The 22820-nt window shown below is 39.3% G+C and overlaps 1 protein-coding gene across 2 annotated transcripts in view; it reads left to right on the top strand.

Moving 5' to 3' along the window:
* Positions 1–22820, top strand: part of LOC126425177 (uncharacterized) — a 112939-nt gene that overhangs the window by 64019 nt on the left and 26100 nt on the right. For both annotated transcript variants that reach the window (XM_050088130.1, XM_050088131.1), the window contains exons 6-7: positions 3894–3984; positions 15775–15960. In XM_050088130.1, coding sequence (XP_049944087.1) covers positions 3894–3984; positions 15775–15960 — 277 coding nt within the window. The remainder of the gene's footprint in view (positions 1–3893; positions 3985–15774; positions 15961–22820) is intronic.

A 22820-nucleotide genomic window follows, 5' to 3' on the forward strand; every position in this document is an offset into this window, starting at 1 on the left:
TCCTTATTTATACGAACGATTAGGAGACAATCTGAGCAACCGTGTTAGATTGCTTGCAAATGATACTGTCATTTATCATCTAGTAAAGTTATCAGAAGATTGAAACAAATTGCAAAACAGTTTAGAAAAGATATCTGTGTAGTGGGAAAGTTTGCAGTTGATGCTAAATAATGAAAAGTGTGAAATTATCCACACGAGTGCTAAAAGGAATCTGTTAAACTTTTGTTTCATGATAATTCAATCACATTTAACTGTAAATTCAAGTAAATATCTAGGAATTATGATTATGGACAACTTTAATTGAAAAGAACACAAAGAAAATGTTGTGGGAAAGGCACACCAAAGAATGTGTTTTATTAGCAGGACACTTATAAAATGTAACGGGTCTACTAAAGAGACTGCCTACACTATGCTTGTCCATCCTCTTTTAGAATACTGCTGTGCGGTGTGGAATCCTTACCAGATAGGATGAACGGAGTACATTGAGAAAGTTCAAAGAAGAGCAGCACATTTTGTATTATCAAGAAATAGGGGAGAGAGTCATGAACATGATATAGGATTTGGGGTGGACATCGTTAAAGCAAAGGCATTTCTCATTGTGCCAGGATCTTCTCATGAAATTTCAAACGTCAACTTTCTCCTCCGAATACAAAAATGTTTTGTTGATGCTGACCTACATAGGGAGAAATGATCATCATAATAAAATAGGGGAAATCTGAGTTCACACAAAAAGATATAGGTGTTCATTTTTTCCATGTACTGTTCGAGAGTGGAATAACAGAGAATTATTGCGAAGGTGGTCCAGTGAACCCTCTGCCAGACACTTAAATGGGATTTGCGGTGTATTCGTGTAGATGCAGATACTGCACAACTGAGTGAAAAAAATGTCTCCTCTCGGGCTCTTGTTGGGTGGGACTGTTGAGATCCAGCATGATATGGAGTGTGGCTCTCTTGAACCTGTACATTCCACATTCACACGAGTCAAGACATCTCGACCGATACAAGCACCGGTATCACAGAACGATAAACTGCAATCTTCATAAGCTGTGCCTTTCTGCTATTTCTGGTTTCTGATGTGTTCTGGCAGACACTTCTCCTTCATACACGAGGCAGAACACAATCTTCTCACAAACACATATAATTTAAACCCAACTTGTAAGGCAGTAAACCACTGCATAATCTTTCCCTATAGACACAGTCCAGTCACATTAATGTGACCACCACCTGTGCTCAACGTCAGTGTGCAGACAGCAGGTGGCAGCACTAGCAGCGGAGGGTATATAAAATGTGGCGGAGGATGTGGAAAACAGTGCAGTGATTGCTTTAATGTGGAAATGGAGCAATTCATCTAATGTCCCAAAGGGCACGATCATTGGCTTTTGGGCCAAGGGTGGAAGCATTTCCGAAATGTCTAAGTTTATAAACTGTTTGCGTGCTACTGTGGCTAAAGCGTTCTGTGTGTAGCAAACTTCTGCTACCCAAAACTGATGCTATGGGCACCACGGACCACAGATGACGGGAATGAATGATGAGTGCAGATGAGTGTACAGGTGAGCAGATGTGCAACTGTTTAGCAAATGACTGCCCAGATGAACTGAAGGGCAGTGGGCAGTGTCTCCTCAATGACACTTCAGCAAACATTCCTGCATTTGGGCCTCGGTGGTAAGTGCCTGGTTTGTGCACCCGTGCCGACAGCTGTTAACAAGTGATGATGGCTTGAATTTCCGTGCCAGTAGTGCAACCGCATGTCAACTGATTGGTGACAGGTGGCCTTTTCAAATAACCATGTTTTATGCTCCATCAGACAGTTGGCTGTTGGCGTGTACTGTCTGGAATCAAACGCTCTCAACCAGAAATGAGCATTATGATCTGGGGAATATTTTTGTGGCATTCCGTGGGTGACCTCATTCTGGAAGGCACAATGGATTGACACAAGCACACATCTATCGTTGTTGACTGTGTCTGTTGGCACGACAGCATCTCCCGACATGATAATGCAATGCGTCACAGCTAGCATTGTTCATGTGTGGTTCAAAGAGCACACAATAAGTACACTGTGCCACCCTGCCACAAAAGTCCCCACATTTAAAGTCCCCACATTTAAAGCCAATTGAGAATCTCAAGGACCACCTCGACCAGCTGTTCATGCCAAAGATTCTCGAGCCAGAGCCAGAGGTGGGTATTCAGGCTTCTGATAAATGCTCATGTTAATGGAGATGGACCATGTGCAAATGCATTGAAATGCTGAGTATATGGATATCAGAGCATATAGTAGTCATGTTGTCAATTCGGTGTTTGTCAGCTGCCATCATCATGGTGTTGCAACTTCAATGGCTAGCAGCATATGAGGGGAAAATGGAATTGTGTGATCATACGAGGGACATTTCATAAGTAATGCACCGGTTGGTATTACTGTTGATCATTTGTTGCAACAACAATGAAAATTATGTCAGCTGTAGTTGGGAGCTTGAGGAAGAAGCATGTGTTTTTGTTTATTGTTGAGTACTCTAACATAAAACTGGTGAGATGTAGAAATGGACCCTGCAGGGTTCTCAGGTACTATAACTGTTGAAGACCAGAGGTCGTACATCGAGATTGAGACTTTACACTGCAAAAACCTGACAGAAATCTACAGTGCATTAAGTGAAGTTTGTGGTGAGTTTACAGTGGACCTTAGTACTGTTATACATTGGGTTAATCATTTTCATGGTGGTCACATGAGCTCGGACGATAATCTGAGATCCAGACTGTCAAAAATGTCAACAGATGAACAAAGTGTGAAACTTGTGGCAGATGCTCTTGAAGAAGATCTCAGTGTGCTGAAGAGAAGCAGAAATGCTTGGACACTGCAACCATTCAAACAATGATTCGACTGTGGAGGTTAAGAATTCTTGTGTCTAATTGTCGCTGTTGATGAAATGTCGATTAGAGGCTCTGGACCGGAGTTGAAATCACAGTTCAAATAGAGGAGAGCTTCAGATTCTCCACATCCAAAAAAATTTCAACGCGCTCAATTAAAACTTGAGCAAATGATGATTTTTTGCTTGTGATCACCAAGGAATCATGACAGATAAGAGTCCTATGTGGAGCAAGTGTAACAACAAGTCCTATGTGGAGCAAGTGTAACAGCAGTGTATTATTGCAACTTTATGCAAAACATGAACAGAAAAATGCACAAAACCCGACTTCAGTTGCTCGAGATGGGCCACTCATTATCCACAACAATGCTTGCCCATATATCGGCAATGTAAAACTGTGTGAATACGGATGGCAAGTGTTGCCGCATACTCTGTACAGCCCAGATGTGAGTCAACCAAACTTTGATTTGTCCCTGAAGTTGAAAAAACCTAAAAAAAATCCTATTTGTGAGCATCATTATCTTTCTCTGGAAGAGCTGTCTACTACCATTACCTGAGCCATCCAACAGATGGAAAGAAGTGGTGTCCTGGATGGAACACTAGAGGTTCCGAGATGTTGGGATTCAGTCGTATAGAAGCTGTGACACTATATTGAAGGACTGTAAAGAGATATTGAAAAACAAAATTAAATGTGTAAGTAAAAAAAAAAAATTATTGTGTGTTATTTATAAAATGTCTCGCATAGTTGCTTTCAAAGAGCAAAGAGTTTTTAAAGAGGCTATACTAGAAGAGTGATAAAATACATATATAGAATACTGCAGGGCTCCTGTGCCATGGGACTGTGTGCTTTCAGCTGCTCACCTGGTGAAGAAACCCAGACACATAGATTATTATGTTTTTCAGAGATCATAACACTGTGTTGTTGGATTTATGTGTAGACTGTATACAGTCACATTTCATTGGTGATTTATGAATATCCTTCACTTACAATGTATGACAGACTGTGTGGACTGTTTATTGCTATGCATATTGCAGAGATGAAGCAGAAACCATCATCCACTCAGATGATGCTATAGCACCTGTGGGCTACCTTGTTTTCAAGAAGTTGCATCTCGTTGAAAAGGAGGTAAGTTGCTTTTGATAAATTGACAGTATCAGCACTTGGTCAAAATTTTCCTAAAGTAAGCTTACAGGTGTGTTATTAACTCTGGGATGCCAGTGTTTGCCCTGTTTTCGGCTCATTAGGTTTTCTGTTTTAATAGTGAAGGGGGAGACATATAGAAATTTATGCCTTATATGTTCAAATTTTAAACATCTTGCATTGTCTGATTTTGAAATCTATGTTGACATCTACAGGTTCCGAAAAGTGATGTACTGATATTGTGAGGTGTAATTTCAGAGTATTCTCTCTTTCACATTCGACGTCTATAACGATGTAGCTCCTCGAAACTAAATTACAGTTGAATAAAGTAACTTGTGTGACACCAGTTTACTGCATTGGCTGTTATTTTTGCAACTAACCATTCTTTTATTTTGTGTTGTTCACTACTGCATAGTGGTTTTCTTTTGCTGTGTAGCCATTCTTGAGTGACTATACGTACCAGATATAACACAATTAAAAGACAAAGCATAAATCAAACATTGGTTGTCATTGGTTGTTTAGTTGACAGAATGAACAGAGAATTTACAAAATGTAACCTATTAAATGCAAATACCTGATTTACAATCAAAATACTTGTCCGTGTCACACAATTTTATAACCAGTGTGTGTATGGCATGATGAACAACAAAATTAAACATGAATCAAGTAATGTTAAAAATCTAAGTACACATAAAGGGATAAATGTTTAACTACATTACTGAACTTTAAATTTATAGGCATGAACCATATGTTGTGGAAACAGTAGTTACATAGTGTAGTCAATTAAAAAGGGGAAGGAGGTACTAAACTGTGACAGCAACACCTTGTAGTTAATTAATCAGACATTTAGGATGATATACTCTCTGTATAATTTTTGCCAACATTGAAAGTGACATAGTACAATGTATAAGTGGCAGAGAGTGCAAGGTTCATAGGTCCCATCTACATTTATCTTAACATAGAAATAACTAATAGCCACAATATTAAAATTTTTGTGAGAGCTATTTATACAATATACTGTAATTAAATATGTGACAACATGAAGTACAACTTCAATTTTCCTGCTTAATTACAGCAGCAACAAAGAACAGCCAGATAAAATGAGACAACAGTATTAATTAAGAGTGACAATATTTATGTAATATTTACTGTTTTACATTATGCCAAAATATATGCTTGACCAGTCCATGCACCATCTCATGCCTTCCATTTTAATAACAGCAGTAGTCAGTGATAAACCTCTGGATAAAATGTGGAAAATAAAGACAACAAGCATGGGGGCTTATGCCCTTAACCAGACCAGGCACATTATTTATACAAGGTCACAGATTTAAAAGATAATATATGACAGCTTTCATTAAAATTAGTAATTATACTGAAATAAAGGAATGTATGAACAGATTTTTCTGTTTTCTTCTTGACAATAACAACAAAAAACATCTAGAAACTTTATGAATGAGTAAACAGAAAAAAGATGAACTGCGCTCTATCATGAATTGGACACACTATTAGATTTCTGTGCACTGATGCTAACAATCCAGATCCCACAGTTAAATAATCATGATGACAGAACAATGAATGTAATCAGGTTTCAACATTTGTGTCAGCATCATTTAAGGTAGAAATGTATAATATTTATGACTGCAACAGAATTGCAGATAGGCATTGCCCAAATTGATTGTATCAGTATTTGGCAGTCAATAATTACACTCCTCTTGATTTCTTGTACTTATCATATGATTGCAATAGAGGCTCTGGTCTTGACAAGTTTATAAAAGGAACATAAGCTGTTAACGTTGGTTCATCATAGCATATTCTTCAACTCACCATTGTCAATAATATGTTTCCTTCCAATTATGTAAAAATGACACTGGATAAAATGATGAGTTCCAATTGATCACCATTTTTAAGATTAACTAATTTTATTTTTTTCTGCTTTCATTCGGTGTAATATGATCAGTAATATTCTTGATACAGTTAGATTTTACTGTAGACATTTCACAGTACAAAAACTTCAGTTTATTAAATCTGGAAGCAAGTGACAGACTTTCCTCCTCAAACACTCCACAAAGACACTATTGAAAACATTGTAATACAGAAAACCAGGAAAGATATCTTGTTGGTCGAAAGAGTTTTTATGGTTACGTTACAGCAGTTCCTAGATGAAATGTATAAAGAGAGTCATAATCAAAACACAAATATATTTTTTGGAGAAAGAACAATTAAATATTCCTAAGCATAATTTTTGATAATGAGATATTGTTATTTCGGTAATGTTAAATATATAATTTTCTTCTGGTTACAGATGAAAGAAACAGATCTAAGACTATGAAAGAAATGAATTGTCAAAATATAAAGCAAAAGTATAAAAGAATAAATGAAATTCCAAATAACAGTTGCCAAGTGTCATGATGATTCTGAAAGCTCCCTTAATGAAAATAAGATATGCAGTTTTCAAAGAAATATTGTCAAAATAGGAATGGTATCCAACAGTTCATTAAACAGAGAATTTTTGACAATTACTATTAATTGGGTGACACAATAGTTCAGATTTGTTTCAAGATGTATAAATCAGGATGTGATAAAAAAGTATACGGCAACCAGTATACCAAAACAATATGAAAGCTACATTGATTTCTCTCTTATCTTAATAATTATTGCAATAAAACTACTGTAATTGGATAAAAAATTGAAAAATAAAAATAGTAACTAATGAAAGGCAGATAGATATGTATTAGAATAAGTCATCCATTCTACATCTATATACGTACATTGCAAGCCATCGTACAGTGTGTGGTGGAGTATACCATTCACCACAACTAGTTGTTTCCTCCCCTGTTCCACTCGCAGATAGGAGGGAAAAATGACTATCTGTGGGCCTACATATGAGCCCTGATTTCTGGTATCTTATCTTCATGGTCTCTGTGCGAAATGTATGTTGGCGGCAGTAGGATCGTTCCTTAGCCAGTTTGAAAGGCTGCTTCTCTAAATTTCCTCAAAAAGAATGTCTCCTTCCCTCTAGCAATTCCCATTTGACCTTCTGAAGCATTTCTGTAACACTTGTATGTTTGAGCCTACCGGTAACAAATCTAGCAGCCAGTCTCTGAATTGCTTCGATGTCTTTCTTGAATCAGATACGGTGCGGATCGAGAATGGGTCTCACTGGTGGCGTGTTTGTGGTCACCTTTACGGATGAATCACACTATCCCAAAATTCTCCCAGTTATCAAAGTTGATTGTCTGCCTTCCCTACCACAATCCTCACACACTTGTCCCATTTGATATCACTTTACTACGTTATGCCCAGATATTTAAACGATGTGACTGTGTCAGTCAGGACACTACTAATGATGTATTTGAACATTTCGGATTTGTTTTTCTACACACCTGCATTAACTTACATTTGTCCACATTTAGAGCTAGCTGCCATTCATCACACCGACTAGAAATTTTGTGCAACTCATTTTGTATCCTTCTATAGTCACTCAGTGATGGCACCTTCCCTTACGCCACAGAATCGTAAGCAAATACCCACAGACTGCTGCTCATTCTGACTGCCAGATCATTCAAGTATATGGAGAATAGTAGTGTAGGGTGTCTACGACCTGGGACAACCGGGAGATCCGGGAATTTTTCCATCTGGGAGAAAACCGGGAAAAACCCTGGAATTTTTCATTGTTTTTGTTCTCAGTTAAATTTTTGTAATTTTGACTGGCAAGAGCCAATACTCTAACAAAGGATATTACTGTATCCTGCTACTGCAGAATAATACTGCAGCCATAAAACATGACCGAGAGAAAAAACTAAAATAAAACTTAAATTGCAAAAGAAATGCGCCATATGCAGCAACAAATCACAGTGCTCATACAAGCGTGTGCCAACAGCAAAATGTGTCAAAAGCTTTAGGAAGACTATGCAATGCTTCGTAACAACAAATTGCCTCCAATGAGCATGACGTCACAACTGTTAACATTAGATTTGTTTTTGCAGTTACGAGTGGGATCATGCGCATGCGCAGTTGGTTAATATCTTCTTCTGCTTCTGCCTACAGAAAACGAAACAGAGCAGCTAGGTGCTACCGGGAAAAATTTTACTGGCGCGCTCAAGCTGCCAGATTGGGCAGCAGCCCTGGATCTAGGAATGCGGGGGGAGGGAATTCATATAAAACTTGTTTCACAAAGCGCCTAGCATCCAGCACACATTGGTCTACTGATTATTCGTATGACTTTGAAACGTGTCCCTGTCGGTTTTTAAACATTGTTGAACACATTCTAAGTCGATTTCTGAATTAATCATAAGTTGATTTGTGAATGCGTGCATAGTGTAAGTGATGTCTCTGTCAGTGGAATCCTTGTCACATCTAGAAATAAACTTTCCTGCAGACAAAATGGGCTACACGAGCTGAGCAGAGTATAACCAAATGAAAGAAAGCTAACCACTGTCTGATTATGTGGTTGATAGGGTTAGCGAATGATGAGCGTTGTTACAATTACCAGTGAAATCCATAGATTCAGACTGCCAGAGTGCGAATAAACGACTAACGGGAATAACAGGTAAGAAAGATTATGTATTATCTTCTCGGTGTATCCAAGAAAATGAAATTTTGACAGAAAATTTTTGGCCAGATCGCTATACTAGCAAGGGCCAGTTGTACCGTCTCCGGCTAGCAGCTGCTTTAAGGTCTATTCTGGAAGTAGCACGGAAATGTACGAACACGTAACAATGCCTAACCAGAGAATAATCACGGGATAACTAAACTGGTTATTCTGGCAGAGTTAGTGAAGTTAGCCGGCGAATAACCTTTGTCATTGGCAGGAATAGATACAGAATTAGTGATGACAACATTGTTTGTTAGAACGAGGAAGGAGAAGAAACGGGGACATCACACAAATTATGGAAGAATAAGACGATTCCAAATTTCTATAAAAATTTCGCACTACTGTTTCTCTATCTCATGCTTGAGAAACCGGAGCGTATGAATGAAGTGTAAAACTATTTCCTAACGTAAAGCTTTTTGCTTGTAGTAGGCCTAATAGGCATTTGATATTGGTACTTCGTGAATTATATTTTGCCGTGTTATAAAAATGACCATTTCTGCCTAAACAGTCTCAACTATTTGGCGTGTGTTACAATTGCTGCAGTATTATAAAGGCCTATTTTGTTTAATCTCGCAGACAGTGACAAAATATAGGTAATCAGGTCAAGAAACCACACCAGTCTTGGGCCTATTTGTGATTACAGCTTTTTCAGTATTAGACAACGACATTTCGATTTTTCAAGTAGCAAAACGCTTGACGAACTTTGATGAGGTAACAGATCCTTTCGCAGAAAGGAAAGCACGCCATGTAAGGCTGTCACAAGATTAGAGAGAAAAAAATCCTAGGAGCTAGGGATTGAAGAAATGTGTACTGTCTTGCTTGTCTCTTCTCTTTACTGCCTTTATGTATCCTATACTTAATTTTATGTCACACAAAGCAGCAAGTTGTTAGCTAATAGGGAATAAAGAGTGCAAATTTTCTGAAGAGTTTTTTTTAAAAAAAAAGAAAAAAGAGGGGCAGGATGTCACACCGGCCGACTGGAAGCAGGAGAGGCACCATAGGACATTTTAATTTCCGCTGTCCTGAATATAGTTTGATGGCATCCAGTACAAAATATACACATTTCAATTCCACAGACCGAAATACAGTGACGTGCGATAGAAGAATGCTGTATGAAGAGGTGTGTCACTGCAGTTTGGCGCACTTAAGATCAGATAACATGTCTTGCAATTCCTCGGACATGTATGTTGTATGTATCAGAGTCCTCAGAAAGATGTCCGCTACAAAATGAACGTATTTTTGAAAATTCGAATTTTTAAATATTTGACGTCCTATCTCAAATGCTCGAGGGACGCCACTATCTACTATTGCCCCGGTTCGGAAATATTGTAGGTATGGGTCTGATGCGCAGAGCAGTCTGAGCTATAATAGGGAAGCGGGTAGTCTCCATGTGACCGGTGTTTACATTTAGTGATTTTTCTGTTTCCTCTTTGTCTACTGCACTCACGTCAAATGAAAACAAAATTGATTTCTTTGGCCGGGAGCTATCATGTGAATTAAAATACATTCACATAATTATGGAAGGCTAAAATACGTTATTAATTTCAAATTTTATTTCCACCTTTCTGACAGTCAAGCATTAATTGCCATGTAGAACAATGAAGTTATTTTTATCAGTTTGCTGAAGAAATTTTCTTTTATTAATCTTTTTCGCTGAGGCAGCCAATATATTTGAAACAAAGGGTTTAATTTCAAACTATTGGCTAGTTTCAACTGTTCGTTGCATTTCAAGTATACATTTTCATCTTCTAGCACGTATAGAACCGGACATGAGATAACAAAGTACTGGTACCCAAGGAAATTTACATCCCGAAGCCACATTGAAAAGCTTAATATCAGGTAGATGCGTACTTCACTGGGAATCTGGGACTCATTTAAAAATCGGCTCTTTGATGACGAGCCACTTAGAAGAATTTATAGCCCAGAAGATTATGTTGTTATTAAAAAAATTTACTGGCACATTTGTGTGATATATCTTAAAATGTAATATGTGCATGAAAGACCAACATTATATGTGAAAGCTTAGCTTCTCTTGCAGCGTATTGGCCTTAGAGACCAATATTATATGTAAAAGCTTTGGTTTTCTTGTAGTAACATTATATATATTAATTTTTAACCATTAACTTTTCCTGTTCGTGTGTTCGTGCTACTTAAGAGTGATGCTGCTATAGGCTGACTACACAATGTATCCAAAGCTCTGAATATCCGCTGTCATTGGCTGGCAAGATCATGTGACATGAGCTATGACTGGCCTACAAATATGCATCGCAATCTCGATTTCAATGCTTCGGAAATTAACATGCGGTGTTTGGTGGAATTCGAATTTACACTTTCGTAATACGAAATATGCAGCATACATGTTACTGCACATCAAACATCTTTCCAAAAGGTGTTTCGTTTTCTAAAGCACCGGGAAATTTTACACCCATGTATAAAACCATAACCATTCAAAGGATTGATAAGTTGTACAGTTCCGAGAGAAAATATACTGTCAATTAACAGGGAAAAACTATGTTTCCACCCGGGAGAAAGTATATTTTTAACCGGGAAATCTGGGAGAAATCCAGGAATTTTTTTCCCTTGTCCACGTGTACATCCTGTAGTGGTCCTATTACATGTCCATGGGGCATTCTTAAAGATACCCTTGTCTCTGATAAACACTCACCGTCAAGCACAGCATCTTGGGTTCTATTACTTAAGAAGTCTTCAAGGCTCTCACTTATCTGGGAAACTATTCCATTTGCATATTCCTTCTTTAACAATCTGCAGTGGGTCAATGTGTCAAATGCTTTTCAGCAGTCGAGGAATATCCAGGCAGTCTGTTGCTCTTCATCTGCAGTCTGCAGGATATCTTGTGAGGAAAGGGCAAGCTGAGTTTCACACAAGTGATTCTTTCTGAAACCGTGCTGATTTGTGGACAGAAGCTTTTCTGTGTCAAGGAAATTTATTGTATTCTAATTGAAATGCTGTTGTTCTTGTGGTCTTCAGTCCTGAGACTGGTTTGATGCAGCTCTCCATGCTACTCTATCCTGTGCAAGCTTCATCTCCCAGTACCTACTGCAGCCTACACCCTTCTGAATCTGCTTAGTGTATTCATCCCTTGGTCTCCCTCTATGATTTTTACCCTCAACGCTGCCCTACAGTACTAAATTGGTGATCCCTTGATGCCTCAGCTCATGTCCTACCAACCGACCCCTTCTTCTAGTCAAGTTGTGCCACAAACTGCTCTTCTCCCCAATTCTGTTCAATACCTCCTCATTAGTTATGTGATATATCCATCTAATCTGCAGCATTTTTTTGTAGCACCACATTTCGAAAGCTTCTATTCTCTTCTTGTCCAAACTATTTATCATCCATGTTTCACTTCCATACATGGCTACACTCCATACAAATACTTTCAGAAACGACCTCCTGACACTTAAATCTATACTCGTTATTAACAAATTTCTCTTCTTCAGAAACGCTTCCCTTGCCATTGCCAGTCTATATTTTATATCCTCTCTACTTCGACCATCATCAGTTATTTTGCTCCCCAAATAGCAAAACCCCTTTACTACTTCAAGTGTCTCATTTCCCACTCTAATTCCCTCAGCATCACCCGACTTAATTCGACTACTTTCCATTATCCTCGTTTTGCTTTTGTTGATGCTCATCTTATATCCTCCTTTCAAGACACTGTCCATTCCGTTCAACTGCTCTTCCAAGTCCTTTGCTGTCTGTGACAGAATTACAATGTCATCGGCAAACCTCAAAGTTTTTATTTTTTCTCCATGGATTTTAATACCTACACCAAATTTTTCTTTTATTACATTTACTGCTTGCTCAATACACAGATTGAATAACATCGGCGAGAGGCTAGAAACCTGTCTCACTCCCTTCCCAACCACTGCTTCCCTTTCATGCCCCTTGACTCTTATAACTGCCATCTGGTTTCTGTACAAATTGTAAATAGCCTTTCACTCCCTGTATTTTACACCTGCCACCTTCAGAATTTGAAAGAGAGTATTCCAGTCAACATTGTCAAAAGCTTTCTCTAAGTCTACAAATGCTAGAAACGTAGGTTTGCCTTTTCTTAATCTAACTTCTAAAATAAGTTGTGGATCAGTATTGCCTCACGTGTTCCCATATTTCTACGGAATCCAAACTGATCTTCCCTGAGGTCGGCTTCTACCAGTTTTTCAATTCGTCTGTAAAGAATTCGTGTTAGTATTTTGCAGCCGTGACTTATTAAACAGATAGTTCGGTAATTTTCACATCTGTCAGCACCTGCTTTCTTTGGGATTGGAAGTATTATATTCTTCTTGAAGTCTGAGGGTATTTTGCCTGTCTCATACATTTTGCTCACCAGATGGTAGAGCTTTGTCAGGACTGGCTCTCCTAAGGCTGTCAGTAGTTCTAATGGAATGTTGTCTGCTCCCGGGGCCTTGTTTGAACTTACGTCTTTCAGTGCTCTATCAAACTCTTCATGCAGTATGATATCTCCCATTTCATCTTCATCTACATCCTCTTCCATTTCTATAACATTGCCCTCAAGTACATCGCCCTTGTATAGACCCTCTACATACTCCTTCCACCTTTCTGCTTTCCCTTCTTCGCTTAGAACTAGGTTTCCATCTGAGCTCTTGATATTCATAGAAACGGCTCTCTTTTCTCCAAAGGTCTCTTTAATTTTCCTGTAGACAGTATCTATCTTACCCTTAGTGAGATAATCCTCTACATCCTTACATTTGTCCTCTAGCCATGCCTGCTTAGCCATTTTGCACTTCCTGTCGATCTCATTTTTGAGACGTTTGTATTCCTTTTTGCCTGCTTCATTTACTGCATTTTTATATTTTCTCCTTTCGTCAATTAAATTCAGTATTTCTTCTGTCACCCAAGGATTTCTACTAGCCCTCGTCTTTTTACCTACTGGATCCTCCGCTGCCTTCACTACTTCATCTCTCAAAGCTACCCATTCTTCTTCTACTGTATTTCTTTCCCCCATTCCTGTCAATTGTTCCCTTATGCTCTCCCTGAAACTCTGTGCAACCTCTGGTTTAGTCAGTTTATCCAGGCCCCGTCTCCTTAGATTCCCACCTTTTTGTAGTTTCTTCAGTTTTAATCTACAGTTCATAACCAATAGATGGTGGTCAGAGTCCACATCTGCCCCTGGAAATGTCTTACAATTTAAAACCTGGTTCCTAAATCTCTGTCTTACCATTATATAATCTATCTGAAATCTGTCAGTATCTCCAGGCTTCTTCCATGTATACAACCTTCTTTTATGGTTCTTGAACCAAGTGTTAGCTATGATTAAGTTGTTCTCTGTGCAAAATTCCACCAGGCGGCTTCCTCTTTCATTTATTAACCCCAATCCATATTCACCTATTATGTTTCCTTCTCTTCCTTTTCCTACTATCGAATTCCAGTCACCCATGACTATTAAATTTTTGTCTCCCTTCACTATCTGAATAATTTCTTTTATCTCATCATACATTTCTTCAATTTCTTCGTCATCTGCAGAGCTAGTAGGCATATAGACTTGTACTACTGTCGTAGACGTGGGCTTCATGTCTATCTTGGCCACAACAATGCATTCGCTGTGCTGTTTGTAGTAGCTTATGTGCATTCCTATTGCTTTATTCATTATTAAACCTACTCCTGCACTACCCCTATTTGATTTTGTATTTATGACCCTGTATTCACCTGACCAAAAGTCTTGTTCCTCCTGCCACCAAACTTCACTAATTCCCACTATATCTAACTTTAACCTATCCATGTCCCTTTTTAAATTTTCTAACCTACCTGCCCGATTAAGGGATCTGACATTCCACGCTTCGATCCGTAGAACGCTAGTATTCTTTTTCCTGATAACGACGTCTTCCTGAGTAGTCCCTGCCCGGAAATCCGAAGGGGGGACTATTTTACCTCCGGAATATTTTACCCAAGAGGACGTCATCATCATTTATCCATACAGTAAAGCTGCATGCCCTCGGGAAAAAATTATGGCCGTAGTTTCCCCTTGCTTTCAGCCGTTCGCAGTACCAGCACAGCAAGGCTATTTTGGTTAGTGTTACAAGGCCAGATCAGTCAATCATCCAGACTGTTGCCCCTGCAACTACTGAAAAGGCTGCTGCCCCTCTTTAGGAACCACATGTTTGTCTGGCCTCTCAACAGATACCCCTCCATTGTGGTTGCACCTATGGTACGGCTATCTGTATCGCTGAGGCATGCAAGCCACCCCACCAACGGCAAGGTCTATGGTTCATGGGGGGAGAATATGTTCAAGAATTCTGAAGCAAATTGATATAAAGGACATTGGACTGTAATTTTGTGGGGCTGTTTGTTCCTTTAGTATTCCTATATACGAAGAGTCACCTTCACTTTTATCACTTCCTGATTTTTACATTGGTTTATGGAAATCTAACCAGGCATCCGATATGTTGTAGTGCACAAGTCATGATCTTTTTTTCGGTTTACCTCCTCACCAAGTTTCTAGGTTTTTTTTTTATTATTATTGTCAAGAAGAAAACACAATCATCCATTATTAGTCATTTGTCCAGAATGTCAAAGTCAAATAACAACAGGAGCTGGAGATTGGGAAGGAGAAAAGCGGTATGACGATTCACTAACATATAATAGGTAAAATGAAGTCAGCACATACTTAACAACTATCTAAAAAGTAATTGAGACAGGCCAGAAGTGAACAAACTCAGCAGTATTTAAAATACACGGCAACATTGCTATCCATCACATGTCATTAGAGAAAGGACAACATGGGAGATCGAACAGAGTGCAGAAGCTGAAGCTGTGGGGTACGACAGTCGAAGGGAGGCTTTGTACCGCAAGAATGTGACAATGTTGCGAAGTGGCACAGGAAACTGGGTTACAGTGTGAAGCTGGGAAATGAGACTGAAAATGTTAAATGGTGTGCAGTACCTTATCAAATTTCTCTAGGAACTATGCTTTACAGCTCAGTTTGTCCAGTGAGGGTATGCGAAGGGCCTTTGATATACTTCAATCTTCTCTATAACCTTTACTTTATTCAGTTTATAAAGGATCTGCATCATATATACTCAGCAGATCATGTCTTTCTGACTTACTGTGTGTGTACAAAAAGAAACTTTAGTTGGTGTTTTCCCCCCACACTGTCTACAATAGGTGCAGTGTGTCTGTAACTGTACTGTACTGTCTTCCAGAATGTGCACTTCACAATGGCGGAACGTATTGCTGGATTGCCTGTTAAGACGTGGCAAGATCTGACAGCAGACATTGACGAAGAAGCCGAGGACAGTCCACCGACTCCACCTAAAGGCCGTGATGCAGACACCGGCTATGGGCCAGATGATGACTACAATGATGACTGTGAGTTTACAGAGACACAGGTACACACCAGTTTATTTTATACATATTTAACCACAGCTAGTTAAAAAATGAATACAGGCAGTCATATAGCTCATTGATGCATGGTGCACAGTCACATGTGATAGTACAGAAAATTTTACTAGCATTTGAACTAGCTGTATTTTTTTTCATTTTTAGATTTGCATAGTCTCTCACACAGCCACACTCGTACCACCAAGTACACCAACCCACGTTCATTGCAAAACGAACTGAAATCCATTATTTTTGAGAATGTGCACTTAAGGAAATTTATGGATGGAAAAATATATAAAATAAGGGAAAGACAACCACTTACCTGTAGAGGACTGGTGCATGGCGCAAAGCAGTAGGTAATAGAAGAGAGTTAACACTAGCTTCCGAGCTCTTGCTCTTTTTCTATTAAGAGTACACAAATTCACACCTACACCCACAAAGACACCCAAACATACTCGCTCGTGGACCAGCGGCACTTGTTATTGAATTTTGATTATCAAAAGCAGTTGACTTTTGGATGGAGCTGGAGAGGGGCAGGGCAGGACACACGAGGCGAGGAATTGGTAGCAGGGTGGCGTGACACAGGTTTTTACCAGATGACTCAGCAGCTGCACAAGACAAAAGAAGTTCAGAGGGCAGAGCAAGATTGAGAGAGAGACTGAGCGAGACAGGGGTTGGAGGGGAGAAAAATGAGGGGAAGGTGGTGGTGATGGGAACAGGAGGGGGGTGAAAAATGGGGAGGGGGGGAGAGAGTGGGAGAGAGAGAGAGAGAGAGAGAGAGAGAGAGAGAGAGAGAGAGAGAGAGAGCGTGGGTGGGAGGAGGGGTAAGAAGAGTAGTGGGAGAAGGCATGCATGAACTGGATGGGGAAGGAGTGGTGTGGGCAGAAGAGAGAAGGGAAAAGGTAAGGTGAGGCAGTGGGAGACAAGTTGGTGGAGGTTTAGACCAGGAGGATTGTGAGAGTGCAGGATATGCTGGAGAGGAATTTCTGTGTAGTTAAAAGAAACTTCTGCAGGAAGGTAGTATCCAAACGGGTCATGTAGGGAAGCAGCTGTTGAAGCCATCAGTGTTGTGGTGCATTGTGTGTTCAACAATAAGATGGTCAAGTTTGTGATTTGCCACAGGTTGGCAGTGGGCAGGTGTACAATAGTTGGCCGTGTTCCCTCACTAGATGTATTGTCACACTGTAACTACAGTTTGAACTGGTAACACACTGTCTCCCTGTCTCTATCACTTACACGAACTCTTTTTATCTTGTGCAGCCACTTAGTCATCTGGTGAAAGATCAGCCTCATGCTACCCTGCTATCCCTTCTTGACTCGTGCGTGTTTCTCTACCGCCCAACCTTTCCCACCTCCATCTACCCAGGAACCTGCTTTCAGTAATCAATATCCAGTTATCACTCTCACAGTGAGCCACATACATTTGATTGTCTTTCTGGCTGTGTGTGGTAATGGATGAGAGAGCGTGAAAGCTAGTGTTAACTAGGTAAGTGGTTTCCTTTCCCTTATTTTATGTAGAAAGTGCACTTAAACTGAAAAGGAAAAAAAAAAGTGACTATTCAGTAGTTAGTGATACAGTGAAACCCCGCTTTTACACTTTTCGAGGGACTTCAAAAAAATGGTTTAAAATGGGGGAAAATGTAAATGTGGGAAATAACGTTTTAAGCTGTAAAAGTTATGCATAGGATACCCCCTTGCATTTTTGCACTTTATGTATGATATATGTACATAACAGGCATTAAAAGACTTGTTAGGGGCTTTTTTTTTATTATCTAATAGAGGTTTATTATCTAATAAAAACCACTGATGTAACTGGAATTGACAAGTGGTTGGGAAGTAGAAACGTTTGTCTTAATTTCAAACATCATAATTGATGTTTTTGGAAAGCCTGCAGTTGTCATTCATTATTTAAATAATGAAATACTGCACTAGTCACATATTTTTTCATGTCTAACAATGTGCTCCAACAATTTTTAATTTCAAATGTCACAATCAATGTCTTTGGAAAGCCTGCAGTTGTTATCCATTGTTTAAATAATGAAATACTGCACTAGTTACTTTTTTTTTTTTGACGCTTAACAACGCGTTTTGAGAATTTTTTGTCGTTCTCAAGTGCATATATGTACATATGTTTTTTGTGTGGTGTTTGAATATGTGTTATTCTGCCTCTCATGCACTGTAGTCATCTTTTTGACGTTATCAGGTACTGTGCCTCCTGTTATGTAGAAAACCATGCACACGTAAACTATCACTCACACTGCTTGTGTAACATCACAAAAAATAATACGAAAATACTGCTCCTGACAACGAGAATAAATTCTCGAAACACATTTTGCTCAGCATGAAAAAATTCGTAACTGTCATTGTGTTTAAACTAAAAACATTTGAGCAACACAAAGTGAATGACGGTGTCAGCTAGCCCTACAAGAGGCCAAATGCTGAAACACGCTAAACGTGTGGTTCGACAAAGGTGTCACGATGATTAGAACAATCACGAAACTGCATTTACATGGTAGAGTGTTCGGAAATGGTTGCGAATGGTCACAATATCTTTATTCCAGCTGACCTAGTTACTCCCATCAGTCATCACGCCAAGTAATGCTTGGTAGCAGCAGGAGATACGACACAAATTGTTCCAACTTTTACACATTTACTGGCTCAAATTCACTGAGCAGAGTGCCCTGGTGTCAAGAAACTTAACCACGTAATATTTGTAAACACTACTGGACAGCCAACATCGTGCCAGCCTTTTTTTTTTTCCTCGACAAATATTTTTTTGCAATGCATAAATCGTGGGAAACTTATAAATTTGTTGATTCAAAATCGAGTGCAAATTAACATTGTGGTCATAGGAAATTTGATGGGAACGATAAATGTCGTAAACAGCGGGAAAACGTTAATTCTGGGAACGTAAAAGTGGGGTTATACTGTATTCTATGTATTGCGTGTGAGGCGGTGGGCGGAGGAGGTGGGATGTGCATGTTCACGTCTATGAGCCAGACGATCACAACAATGGTGACTGTGAGTTTACAGAGACACAGGTACACACAAGTTAAATGGGAAATGCCTTTACAGCTACTCCCATTAGCCATTGCGCTGAGTGTCAACTTTGTTTGCACATGTAATATAGCTGACTGATGCACGGTGCACAGTCACGTGCAAGCGGGTATGAGTGTACATGTGAAATTCACTTTATTCAACTGAAATTAAGCAAAGATAGAAGCAGGCTGTCGATAAGTTTGTTAAGGTGCTGAGTTTGACACAATTTGCTGATATTTGAACTCTCTCACACTGTACTGTTTGGAAGAAAAAAGTGTTTACTTGCCTCACATACTTTCACTTGCTGTTATCCTGTGACATTTTATTCTGGGGCAGTGAAGCTGTAGTAAATAAAGTAGTATATGCAGCAAAAGCAGTTAATGAGAACATTGAAAGAAAGAGATGAGTACACATCTTGCAGAGGCTTCTTGAAAGGTGTCAGATTCTTGCAGTCACTTTCCAGTATTTCATAATGAGTGCATACTCGCTGAATTTCATTATGACCTGTTGCAGCCATAATATACTAACAATAAGGTTTCATTATTTTAGAATTACAAAATAACTACATGGTTACATGCTGTTTTAGTGGGCTAAGATATAAGGATGTAGACAGTGTGATGTACAGAAGTATATATCGGTCTGTGGAGCGTACACTGTGTCGAAGTGTATTAGGTGACCGCTTGCGATAAGCAGGAAATCCGGGTTCGAGTCCTAGTCCACCACAAATTTTCACTATTGGGTAGTAAATCTGTACCTCATAAATTTTGATGCTGTTTTCTAGTTTCTTATTTATCCCAATCCTATTAAGGGTGAAACGTCATAATAACTGTCATTGTCTGGCCTACTGATCCCATAAATTGTAGATTTGACAGGATTGTCAGTTATGTTCTATTACTTTTACACATTACTCAGTTTCCACACCCTTCTCACACTTTTCAAGGTGAAACTGCATTGTGAGAATCACCAGCCTGCCTGGGGACCACAAAAATGTTTAATGTGACACTAATATTGTTTGTTTTCGATTATCTTTACATTACCTGTATTCCACCCCATATTCACTTATAGCAATAGTAATGGCACCTTGCCTCCATGTTGATTTTTCATAGAAAGTAAGCCGCATGTATATCAGATTTGGTATAACTGCTCCAGACATTGCAGAGTTATGCTTGCACATCAACCCATTCCCTCCTACACCCTTACTGTCATCCTGAGAATGTTAGCAGTGTCCCAGTCCAACAGTACCTTTTTTCATACAGTAAGTCATATTTATACCAAATTTAGTTGAAATTGTTCCCAGTGTAGCAGAGTTATGTGTAAATTCCATCATTTCTCACCTCACTTTTGCAAATAGATGAGGAATGACTGTATTAGCCCTCACGGTACTTGTCCTCTAGTACTAATACGGGAAGCGTGCACCTGATGACACTGAATTTGCTCATCTGTCACAGGATTGCAGAACATAGTGACAACTGTAACAAATGCTGTTCTATTACAATGGGCATTTTTGAGAAATTGAGGTTCCAAGTTTTACGAGCCTGCCGAATACCATACAAGAGCACCAGCTGTGGAACAGTGGTGTTAGCCCACTGGGCTAAGGGGACGAGGCTAAAAGTCTGCGTATAATGCATACTGGTCTCATCATTTTCTTTTTTCTAGTATTTCACAATATACTTGTATCTCTACAATTAACCAAGTTTTTCAGAAAATAACAATAATAATAAAAAGCATTGTGATTAAGCTGCCCCTACTGACATCATTTTATGCAACCCGCAGTGTTACATCTGACCTTGCGAAACTACAGGTGAGATTTTTATGTTCTCTTGCTCACTATGTTCAAACGACACTGATAAGCAAAAATATTATGACCACTGCCCACTGTGAGGTTGGATGCTCTCTGGTGACATTGTGGGCACATGGTGCTCTATGAAAAGTATGTAAGCACAGCAGAGACAGATGGGAGATCAACCGAGCGAAGCTTGGGCTGCAAATGGAAAAATCCTTTCAGATAAGCGACTTTGTCAAAGGGCAGATTATTTTTATGCAAAATGTGTGAACAAGTACCTCGAAAATTGTGAAGCTGGTCTAATGTTTACGTGCTACTGGAACGAGCATCTACCAAAAGAGGTAGAAGAACAGTGAAACTACCACTTGGTGCTAAATGATTGGACATTGATGGCTCTTCACAGAGCGTAGAGGTTTGTCTGCTCTGTAAAGGAGGATAGATGGTGATCTGTGGCATCTCTGCCGAAAGACCACACTACTGGTGCATGCGCAAGTGTTTCAGAGCACACAGTTCATTGTACATTGTCGAACGTGGTGCTCCACTACAGACCACCCTTATGTGTTCACATCTTGTCCCAACAACCTCGTCAGTTAGCATTGCAGCAGGCACAGGACCATCAGGATTCAGCTATCACTCAATGGAAACATGTCAGCTCTTCAGGTGAATCACATTTTTCCTACACTAGATGGATGGTCATCTCCACAAATGCCGCCATTGAGGTAAATGGTGGCTCAAAATGTGCAGCATACCACAGATGCAGGCTGGTGAGAGTAGTATTATGCTGCGGCAGACATTCTCTTGCGCTTGCATGGGACCTATGGTGGTAATCGAAGACATACTGACAGCTGCAAACCAGCTGCATCCCCACATGCTTGATGTCTTCACTGACGGCGATGTCATCTTTCAGCAGGGTAATTGTCCATGACTCAGAGCCAGAACCACATTACAGTGGTTTTAGGAGCCTTATAGTGAACTCAAGTCGATGTCTCGGCACCCAAATTTGTCTGATGTAAATCCTAGGGAACTCATCTTGAGCACTATCAGGTGCCATCACCGCATGCACAAATGAGCAGTCCCTTATTTACATGAATTACTTAATCTGTGCGTAGACATCAAATACCACATACCTCCACAAACATACCGACAAACTGTCAGATCCTTGACATGCAGAATCAGTGATGTACTTTGTTCCAAAGACAAATAAACAAACTATTAACTTAAACCTTACAAGCATAGTAGTATTGCAGTCAGAAAGCCTCACAAATACAATGATGTAATTGTTTATTTTATGCAGTTAAAATTCACAAAATTGTTAGGTAAAATTTACAGAAACATCAGTTTTACAATTTGTAAGTGCTGTACTACGCCAGTGGCATGTAATGAGGCCAGTTAATGAAGACCAAAGAAGGTTAAATGTGGGAAGTATTTAATGCAGTTGGAAATTTTTGACTTTGGTAAGAGAGACTGCCGTAAACAACATACTATAAATCCTGACTGGTGGGGGCTGAGTAGGGGAGCAGGGGTGTATTTGAAGTAACTTGTGTATGTTTTTCTTGAGGAACTCAAACTATGGCCTCTAGCAAAAACATATCCCAGTACAAAATGTAAGTACAGTAATCTCCTACAAAAAGGATCTGTTCCTTTTTTCTCTAGGACTAATGGTTTGCACGTAGTGAGGGAGAGAATATGAAAATCTTGCACTAGGTTTGTGAAGGCCAGAGATAACATTGTGGAGTGCGTAAAATGACATCGGTAGAGCAGCTGAATCATCCTGTGTAATCAAGATATAATAAGACACTGTGGTAAAATCATGATTTGTTCATGTGCATATCACAGTGAAGTCATACCGTGCTGTGCATGCTTTGAATAATTACACTATATTTGTGATATGCACATGAATGTTTTATTTTGTCATGATATCCTATCATACCTTTGATTATGCATCGTCAGGAATCTACCCCAATGGTTACTGTCATTATCATCATCATTATTGTTGCTATTACAAGAGCAGTATCCGTTACATCTAGGTATGTAATTGCATGCATA

Source organism: Schistocerca serialis, chromosome 10 (genome assembly GCF_023864345.2).
Source record: "Schistocerca serialis cubense isolate TAMUIC-IGC-003099 chromosome 10, iqSchSeri2.2, whole genome shotgun sequence".
NCBI lineage: Eukaryota > Metazoa > Arthropoda > Insecta > Orthoptera > Acrididae > Schistocerca > Schistocerca serialis.